This window comes from Helianthus annuus, chromosome 13 (genome assembly GCF_002127325.2).
Source record: "Helianthus annuus cultivar XRQ/B chromosome 13, HanXRQr2.0-SUNRISE, whole genome shotgun sequence".
Taxonomy (NCBI): Eukaryota; Viridiplantae; Streptophyta; class Magnoliopsida; order Asterales; family Asteraceae; genus Helianthus; species Helianthus annuus.
Window position 1 is genome coordinate 127,498,551 of NC_035445.2, and position 10,521 is coordinate 127,509,071.

The 10,521-nt window shown below is 40.9% G+C and overlaps 1 protein-coding gene and 1 non-coding gene across 2 annotated transcripts; one reads left to right on the forward strand and one right to left on the reverse strand.

Annotated features, from left to right (window-relative positions):
* Nucleotides 1-997: 997 nt before the first annotated feature.
* Nucleotides 998-4,453, reverse strand: LOC110901654 (velvet complex subunit B-like). Its single transcript, XM_035982350.1, has 3 exons — nt 4,430-4,453; nt 4,363-4,374; nt 998-1,468 (listed from the first exon to the last, which is right to left on the reverse strand). Exons 1-3 carry the CDS (start codon nt 4,451-4,453, stop codon nt 998-1,000), a joined length of 507 nt encoding a protein of 168 aa, XP_035838243.1.
* Nucleotides 4,454-9,714: 5,261 nt separating this feature from the next.
* Nucleotides 9,715-9,821, forward strand: LOC118486029. The gene has a single exon (XR_004877886.1). It is a non-coding gene; the product is annotated as a small nucleolar RNA R71 (small nucleolar RNA).
* Nucleotides 9,822-10,521: the final 700 nt, after the last annotated feature.

Genomic DNA, 10,521 nt, shown 5'->3' on the forward strand with positions numbered 1-10,521 from the left:
AAAACATTATATTAGATACGCCTCCATTTTTTATAAAATTTATATCAAAACATAGATAAAAATAAGCACATCTCAAAACCATATTCATTTTTTATAAAACATTATATATCGGAAGTTATAAAAGGAAAACACAAATTTGAATTCATTAATGTCACATCACTTGATGTAAATAACAAAAAGTTGGGTGTAAATAGTAGGACCCTTTGGGAGACATGCTTACAGGGGCACACCCCTTGAAAAAAAATTGTGCTATACTGGTAAAATCCCGACAGCACCCCTTGGAAATTTTCTACCGCTCCCCTTAGGAAAAAAATTTATGAAAATATGTAAAAAAAAAATTATGTAAAAACTAGTTTTTTTTTTTTTTTTTTTGAAAATACAACCCAAGCCCAACCCAATCTAATAATCCGATTTGAACAAAATATAATAACCCAACCCGATTTGAACAAAATATAATAACCCATGCCCACCGCGCTCTCTTCTCTCGTCCCGCTCTTTGTTTTGTGATCCCAGACCCACGACAGCAACAACAGAGCACAACAAGTCTTCATCAGGCAGCAACATCTTTGGATTTCTGGAGAATAGTAAATCCGGCCACCAAACTCACAAAAACAACATCTTCATCACTCTTTCCGGGTATGGTTCAATTATTTTGTTGTTTTCTTATTTTATTTGGATTTTTAGGAAAATAGAATTGTTAAAAAAATTTTGAAATTTTAGTTGTTTTGTTGTATTTTTAAACTTTAGTCGGCTGATTTTATTGTTTTAGTTAATGTTTAGTGTGTCAAATGGTTAGTTACTAGGAATTAACAATTAAAACTAAGGGTCTGTTTGGTATGACGTAATGGAATAGACGAGGGAATGAAATGGAAGAGGTAATGGAATTGAGAAAGGAAAAAAATGGATCATTACATTCCATAGTCTTGTTTGGTTAACATGCAGGAAAAGAATAAATCATTACCTTGTGTTGTTTGGTAGGTAAGAAAAGAGGAAAGAACTAAATCGGCGATGGGTGGTAGCGGTGATCGGGGGCGGCTAGTGGTGGTGGCAGTGGTGGGTGGTAGCGGCGGTGGTTGGCGGTGGTCGGTGGGTGACAGTTGTTAGCGGTGGCAACGGAGATGGTCGGGGTTGGTCCCCGGTGGCAGGTGGCGATGGTGGTCGTGGAGACGACGGTGGGTAGTGGTGGTCGACGGTAGTGGGTGGTGGCCGTGGAAGATGGTGGTGGTGGTCGGCGGAGGGTGGCAGTGGCGGTCGGGGTGGCGGTGGCCGGTGGTGGCGGGTAGCGGCGATGGTGGTTAATGGCGGTGGCGACGGGTGGTGGCGACGGGTGGTGGTGTTGTTGGCGGTGGTCCTCGGTGGTGGGTGGCGACGGGTGGTAGTCGTGGCGACGACCGTGGGTGGTGGTCGTCGACGGTTGCGGGTGGTGGCAGCGGAGGATGGTGGTGGTGGTCGGCTGATGTAACAACTCCTATCAAAAAGTCTTAATTATTATTTTAATTATCCAATAGGAAACCCTAATTAAGACACCCAAGTGATTCTGCACAAACCGTAAAATTTTCAGAACAATCAGAATCAGGATCAGGGCCCCTAAAGCTCAGGGGGGGTAAACCCTAGTGGACGATTATCTAAATAACTTGTTGTCGAATTCAAATTTGAAGAAACTGTCAACTCAGCAGGCCTAGTCCCACACGTGGCTACCCTATAGTGATCAGGTGTCCTTTACGGAGCGTAAGGAAAAAAAGTCTTACGGTCCGTAATCATGTCAAAATCAGTGTATAAATAGCAGACATTGGCACTTGATATTCTACGTACGTTCAACGAAGAAATTCGTTTTAGGCACTGAGTTACGTTCTGTTTACCACAATTAACACACACGATTCACAAATCGCTGCCGCAATCAGGGTAATAACTCGATCGCTATTACGATTCAACGTTCGATCGATTGAAACTATCCAACGATTGTTTAAGTGCTGCCCAAATTGGGTTTATACCTTATCATTCATCGTGATTTCAACTTGAATATTTGAGTATTATCCAAATCCGGACTATGCTCTGTTATTCGTTGTGAATCCGCTGGATATTTAAGTATTGCACTTTGTTAATCGTTGTGAGGATTTAATCTCGTGAATTGCCGTAACTGCTGTATTAGTTACTAACCCAGTTTGTGTGCATTATTATTTAAATTAGGTTAACCAAGGCTAAATCAGTAGGCTTATACACTGCTCGTTAAATCTGCAATGTGAGTGATTCTCTTTTTATCAACTATTTTTACAATACTGCAAATTATTTTCAAAAGTTATAATTATAGGGATTAAGTCGTGGATATCTTAAATCACTGGCTAGTGGGGTATTGTGCACATTACTAATTTTCTCCCAGTTAGGTTCATTGACCTACTAGGGATAATCATCACTATTTAGGTTCATTGACCTAATAGTGGTATGACCATCGTCACCATTGTGACACGTCGCCAGATAAAAATAAGATATAAACCATTGTAATCGATCTTATGCTGTAATTTTATAACTAAGGGTCATTTTATAAAACCTGAATGAACTCACTCAGTATTTCCCGTTGACAAAACATTTTTCAAACATGTTTCAGGTGATCTGTTATGATCCAGGAAAAGTGCCGTGAAGCACTACAAGCTTAAGAAAGTGGCTCGGGATAAAATAAAGAAACATGTTTTGTAAAAAAAAGATTTCCCAGTGAAATCAAATGATTGTAAATTACCGGGGTTTTATCCCTAAATATGTAAACGGGCAGCTTTAAATATTGAAAGATCCTGTTTTAAAAGACTTCTGCTGTCGCCTAAATTAAATACCACGGGATTTCTGTCCCGCGGCTCCTGAAACGGGTCAAACCGGGTCGGGGGCCGTGACAGCTGAGTGTGGCGGTAGCGGTGGCGGCGACGATGGTCGGGGTTGGCGGTGGTCTATGGTGGCGGGTGGAGATGATTGTGGTAGCGACGGGTGGTGTTCGTGGCGACGACGTTGGGTTGTTGTAACGCCCTTGGTTTTCATACGTTCTATATTAAGAAACCATCGCTTGTAAACCTATTTTTGGAAACTTCTTATTCTTGTAAATCGTTCTTTCGTTGTAATCGATGTAAAATCCGAGACTTGAATCATAAATGAAACTCGTATTCCTTTAAATTCGTGTGATACATACTTCATACATATTCGTACATTTGAATTCGTGAAACAACTGATACATATTTGTAATTCTTGGAAACAATGTGTTAATCTTACAAATACGTGAAACTTACGCATAATACGTCTTCTGAGTGAATACAATACTTAAATACGACATTCATACGCTTAATCAAACTTCATTATTGTTGGTTTATATTCATCATACTTGTTTTACCCTTATACTATGCTTAAATGTCACATTATACCCTTGAAACACCTTAAAACACCTAAGATAAACCTAAGGGACTAAAGTTGTCAACAAACAAAACTTGAAACTCATCTGGAGGAGAGTCACAGGCCGCGACCCCCCCCCCAAATACCTTCGCGGGCCGCGAGCCAAGTGGATCCAAGAACAGCCTATTCAGCTCATGCATTGGTCACTTCTTTCTTGGTTTTTGATTGGTTTAAGGTGTGTTTCTTGCATTTAATACACACCAAACCCAACCCTAATCCATCCCCTATAAAACCCAAGCCTCCTCCAAGCATTTTCAGTTTCTAAACACTCTCCGTTCACTCTCAAGCTCTCAAAATCGTAGCTGAAATCAGGAGTTCGAACAGATTCATCACATCTTACAAAAGTGAGCATATCTCACTCATCTCTTAACCTTTTCACTTGATTCTTTTTCCCACTTGCTTGGAACAACCTTAGGGACATTTCCACAGGTTTTCCATGGAAAACCAAGGTCTAGAAGGTCACCAAAAAGGCTCCAAAGTTGACTGATCTTTCCTGTTTTTTATTCAATCTTTGTTAAACTTGATTAAACCTGAGTTGTCTCATCTCAAATCTATGTCCATATGCTCATAATAAAATGAATGGTTAGTTGGGCTTAAAAACAAGGTTGAGACATGTAAAATCAGAGATGTAAACCTTATAAACTTTCTGTTTTTTTAAGGTTTTACCTACAAGTAGTGTTCAAGCTTGAAGCTTAGTGTTTGTGAGATTATAGGACAAGCTTGGGCTACCCTACTAAACATCCACATATTACTTGATGATTTCTTAGATTAGTTGTAATTATTTCCATTCTTATTGTATATTCATGACCCTCCTTGATTGTTCATAACATCAAGTGTAGTGGTGAACACCGAGAGGTACCTAAATGGAAGACTTGTTTTTCCTACCTCCTACATGACTTCTATGATAAACAAAGAAAGGGGGATTCATCCTCCTACCTCATGCTTGACCTATATGACAATATGAACATTATATAATACTTATATATTATACAAATAATCTAACCTTTGATGATGAATTTGTGTTCATTTGTCGAAGTATTAGATTACATCATCTAAGACTTAACAACTTGCTATGATTCTAATGGGTATTTTACCCATGAAAGCATTCTAACCCTTGGGGTTTCATAGTGTCAAATGATGTGCGTGAAGTGTGTTATAATTTAGATGTATATTTTAAGCCCTTTTTACACTTTTAGCCAAGTTTTAAATTTATAAAACACGATATTTACTAACACTAAACACACATATGGGCAAGTGCACCCATCGTGGACGTAGTATAGTGTTGGTAAGATACCGAGGTCGTCCAAGGACACAAGAGCTTTTAGTACCGGTTTATCCTCAACGTCTAATCAAATCAAAAAGTTAGAAAAGGTTTTTAAACTAGAAAAATAAAAACTAACTAAATGCTAAAAAATAAAATAAAATAAAAACAGATAGACAAGATGAATCACTTGGATCCGACTCATGTATTAGTATAACCTTTGATTATTTTCGCACTTTTGCACTTGTTTAAGAGATTATCTTAGTTATTGTAGTAGGCCCCTCTTTTGAAGGCGACGTTACCCTCAACCCAGTAGTTTGAGTCAGCAAGGATACAATCCTAAAGGGTTGGATTATTGGAAGATAATTAATTAAGTTATTAATGCAAATTGTGGTAGGCCCCGCTTTTGGCGGTGACGTTACCCTCGACTAAGTAGTCTGAGTCAGCAGGGATACAGTCCTAAATAGCCGGGTTATAGTATTAATAGTAGTTAACTTATGAGGGGGTCAAAGAGTTTGGATCCCCGCCATCCAATACCTATGGGCATTGAAGGAGATCTTACTAAATTTGACCCAGGTCCCTTGCAGGACCTCTAAACGCTGAACAAGGGCAAGACCCTTACCAAACCGTTCCCTTAACCCCCGACCAGGTAGCCAACATACCTCCATATAGACCGTGGAGATATGAATGGTGAAAATCTTTTATTTTATATAGACAGTAAAATAATGCCAAGACACCACGGACAAACGATAAGGAAAGATCACCTTCAACATATGCAACTAGTTATTAAAGTCATTAATACAAAACCAAATAAAAAATGCAAAAGATTAAAAATAAAAAGTATTATACTAAACACTTGTCTTCACCAAGTGATGTAAGAGACTTAGGCAAACATGGCCTTGATTGTCAAGAACTCTTACTATCAATCTTGGATCCCGAGACGACTCACACACTCTACGATGGACAATGGATGATGGTGGTGGATGATGGTGTTATGGTGGTGGTGGGTGGTGGATGAAGTGTGAGAGAGGTGGTGTGCCAAGGGATGAGTTGAAATGAAACCAAGCACTCCTATTTATAGGCTGAACAGAAGGCTGGGCACGGCCCCGTGTCCGCTGGACACGCCCCCGTGCCCGTCTGACACTCTCTCTCTCTTCATTAATTGTAATTCGCAATTACAATTAATGCGCCGCACACGCCCCCGTGCCCGTCTGACACTCTCTCTCTCTTCATTAATTGTAATTCGCAATTACAATTAATGCGCCTACTGTACTTTCGCCACGCCCCCGTGCTCACTGGACACGGCCCCGTGGTGGGCAATGGAAGCTTCTATAGGTTTGTCTTTTCTGTTGCTTCTTGGGCACGGCCCCGTGCTGGCTGAGCACGGGGCGTATTCAGTCTTCTGACTTCTCTTCTTTGCTTGGGAGGATGCCGTTGAGGGGTCGGGCAATCCACTTTTGTTCCTTTTCTTGTATTTATGTTAGAATTAGCTGTCTTTTTGCTTCTTTTGTGAATTTGAGCTCATTTCATCCTGAAAATACAAAAGGAAGACAAAAACACTCTCTTCCCAACATTAGTACTTAAAAAGGGTTAGTTTTATGCCTCATTTGATGTAATTTATTTGTTGCATTTTACACACATCAAATACCCCCACACTTGAACTTTTGCTTGTCCTCAAGCAAAACTCTTTAAATATGTGGCTTACACTCCCAAATGGAATGGGTAGAAGAGAAGGTTTTTGGCTTGTCATAGAGTGTTGGGAATCCAAGATCTTTTTGGGTTTTATTTTTATTTATTTACAATCCTATTCGTTATGATTTATTTAGAACGTTTCATAAGAGAAATTACTTATTTAGGCTTAGCATGCCTTTTTAAAATTTCATTTATATACAAGTTCACATACCTCACAGGAGAAATCACTCAACACTCGGCCGAAGGTGTATTTTTTTAGTGAATCACTCGAGAGCGGCATGGAACTTATTCCTATCATAAGCTTGCCAAGCAGTCAATCCTCCTCCTTTTTAACTATATACCTTTGTAAATATCAAGAGGACTTTTTGGGTGAAGGGTTAGGCTTGGGCTAAAGGTGGGTGGTTGGGTTAGTGGTTAGTAAAAGGGCGAAAAGCGTAAAAAGCGTCGGTTTTCGTAAAACACGTGTTTTTAGTGACTTTTTTATTTTGAAGTATTTCTCCAAACAAGCTTTTGTTTTCATAGCTTTGTTTGTTTATTTTTTTTAGATCACACGAAAAACCGAGCTTACGAAAGACCGAGCTTGTTACTAAAATAAAGGGTGAAAATAAAAAGGGTTTTTGGTGGGTAAAAAGGGTTTTAGGGTAAAGAAATGAAAGGTTTAGGCTCAAAGGGGTTAACTAGGGGGATTTTGGGTAGGTGGTAAAAAAATGAAAAATAATGGTGTGGAAAGAAAAATGGTTAGTCCTAATGCCTCCATCATTTACTTACTTGGGTTTAAGTTGGTAAGGACCGGGAATGAATCGTCGTGGCAAGTTCTAGAGTTGTAAGAACCAAGCGGCTATTCACACAAGAAACGAAAAATGAGCATTTAGTTTAAGGATGTAAATTTGTATGCTCAATAAAGGCTCAAAACTCACTTTTGTGGAAATGGGTTTTTAATGTGATCAAGTATATATAATCAAATTTTAACTAAGCTTGTTATGCCGTTTCATAATTTTCTTATGTTGGTTCTCGTTTATCACGACGCTCTCGGTTGTAAAATTTGTAAAAATATAACCTTATTAATCTTACGATTCCTGACTTAAACTTTAGACAAGTAAAAAAAATGAAAATTTTTGAAAAAATTTGGGGTGTTTAGCGGTTCCAATAGAGTTTTGTGTAAGGCTTGTTGTTAGGACTTGCAAAATTTCAAGGTTTTAGCTTCCCCCCCCCCCCACACTTAAATTACACATTGTCCTCAATGTGTCCCAAAAATAAATTTTTAGGTTGATTGGATGTGTAATGTGGTGTTAAAAAGCAAAGATTTATGTTACTGGCAGTCTGGACACGGCCCCGTGGGGACCGGACACGGCCCCGTGTTCAGGTGCCAGTAACAGAAATTAAAGAAATGAGACAGAAGCCTGGACACGGGGGCGTGTCTGGTGAACACGGCCCGTGTCCAGTTACCTGAACTGGGCATTTTTCTGCAGGGGGTTCAGCACGGGGCCGTGTTGGTTGAGCACGGCCCGTGTTGAGCCTTCTGTAATGGAGAAATTTGTGACGGGTTGCCTCGTTCTTGTGCATGGGGCCATTTTTCTCGTTCCCTTTGTCATCCTTTATCACCTTGAGTGTGTTTTATTCCTGCAAATTAAAACTAAAAGATTAAACTAAACTAAGGATAGTTCCGCGGAATGCCTCCGTGGTGCGCCACGTTTATAAGGGTCCTTGGCTAGACCCAATGTGAGGTTATATATTTTCTGAGTGGGATGCTTGGCGTCCCATGTTACACCGTCGGAGAGCAGCATCCAAACTTGAATCAATAACCTTCATGTAGTTGACCGGGTCGTCGTCTTCTATTCTCTTCCCAACTCCGAATTTTACTTCATCATCCCCGTACCTCAAGGTGAGTGTTCCGTCATTCATATCTACCACTGCTTGTGCGGTGGCAAGAAATGGTCTCCCTAGTATGAGGGGGACCTCGGTGTCTTCCTCCATATCGAGTATGACAAAGTCGGCTGGATAGACGAATTTGCTTACCTTTACCAAGACATTTTCGATGACACCTTGCGGGAATTTGACGGATCGGTCAGCAAGTTGTATGCACATTTTTGTAGGACTCGTTGTTCTTAGGCCGAGTCTTTTAAACATTGATGAGGGCATGAGGTTAATGCTAGCCCCAAGGTCGGCTAGTGCATTACGAACGGGGGACTCCCCGATTGAGCAGGGAATCGTGAAGCTTCCGGGATCGATTTTCTTTTGGGGAAGTTTATTGAGTACGAGGGCAGAGCATTCTTCGCCTAAGTTAACTAATTGCAAAGTTTCAATTTTCTTTTTATGAGTGAGGAAGTCCCTCATAAACTTAGAGTATTTGGGCATTTGGGTTAGGACATCAATAAAAGGAATATTGACATGCAATTGTTTTAATAGACTTTCGAACTTTGCGAATTGCTCATTGGTCTTTTAACGAATTAACCTACCGGGGTACGGGACTCGAGGAGCCTTGGTAGGCTCTGGTGACGGAGGGGAGTTCTTCTCCTGTAGAGGCGGGGGTACCGTTTCTTCTGTCGGCGGTGGCGCTTCTGCTGGCCCCACGGTGCGGGTTCGTAACGTGATGAGATGAACTTGCGCTTTTGGGTTTGTTTCGGTATTGCTAGGTAATGCACCTTGTGGTCTCTCGGCAAAATTTTGAGCTATTTGATTTAATTGTTTTTCTATGTTTTGAATACTAGCTTGTTGATTTCTAAAATTTGATTCTAATTGTAGAAATCTTTCCGAGTTTTTCTTTTCAGTGTCGGAGATGAGGCGAGATACAGTATCTTCAAGCCTTTCTCGTCCACTTTGTTGTTGAGTGAAATTTTGTGACTCATTTCTTGGTTGTTGAAAGTTTGTTCGTTGGGTTTGTTGGTTACTACTATTGCCGGGTTCTCTCCAACCAAGGTTTGGGTGGTTTCGCCATCCTTGGTTGTAAGTGCCCGTTGGAGGACCCGACGGCCTAGGTCTATTATCAATGTAGCTTACTCTTGTTGATCGTCCGTTTCTTTCATACAACTCCAATTTTCATGTGGCCCACCACACCCTTCCAATTTGTCATTTCTATTTTTTTTATTTTTGAAGAAAGGGCCTCGATTTGGGCTTGTAAAGAAGTGCTTTCATCAACCTTATGGGCGCCCGGGGCAATAGATTTATTGCCTCGGGGGGTGTGCCATTGAAAATTGGTTTGAGCAATTTCCTCAATTTGGTTATATATTTCATGCGGGCGGCGATTACCTAAAAGTCCCCCGGAGCTAGAATCAAGTGTCTGCCTTGTGTGTGGCAACAGTCCATTATAGAAAGTGGATACTTGTTGCCATATCGCAAGGCCATGATGTGGACACTTGCGTAATAGCTCCTTGAACCTTTCCCAAGTTTCATATAAGGATTCCTCGTCCTCTTGTGAATATGTATTAATTTCAGTCATTAATTTAGCCGTTTTAGCGGGAGGGAAATACTTATATAGAAATTTTTGGGCTAGTTCATCCCAGGTGTTTACCGATCCAGCTGGGAGGGCGTTGAGCCAAGCTTTTGCTCGGTCTTCTAGTGAGAAAGGAAACATTCGGAGGCGGATGGCGTCATTTGATGCTCCATTGATCCAAAAGGTATCACATATTTCTAAGAAATTAGTAATATGTAGATGGGGATCCTCGTCCGCAAGCCCATGGAAGGTTGCGGAGTTTTGGAGCATTTGTATCAAATGCGGCCGAAGTTCGAAGTTATTAGCTTCAACATTCAGGGCATTGATAGCGGCGCCTAGGTTACCTACGGTGGGTCGTAGATAATCCATGAGGGTACGTTGGTCCGCCATTGGAGGTGGATCACCCGAAACTTTCTCTTGGTTTTTAGCTTTTAATCTTTTTCTGAGAAAGCGTTCGGGTTCTTGTAGAGGTTCTTTTATGTCCTTATTAGAACTGGAGCTCATACACTATATAGGATTGGCGTCTGGTTCCAAGTCCTGCAATAAAAACAGAAAAGAATGCTGGTCAGAAGGTTCACCACGGCCCCGTGCTCAGTGAACACGGCCCGTGGTCGGAGTTACAGTAATTGTTTTCCAGATCCCAGTTACTGGAAAGTTGGACACGACCCCGTGTTGCACCGACACGGCCCCGTGGTCAGCCTTCTGTAACTTG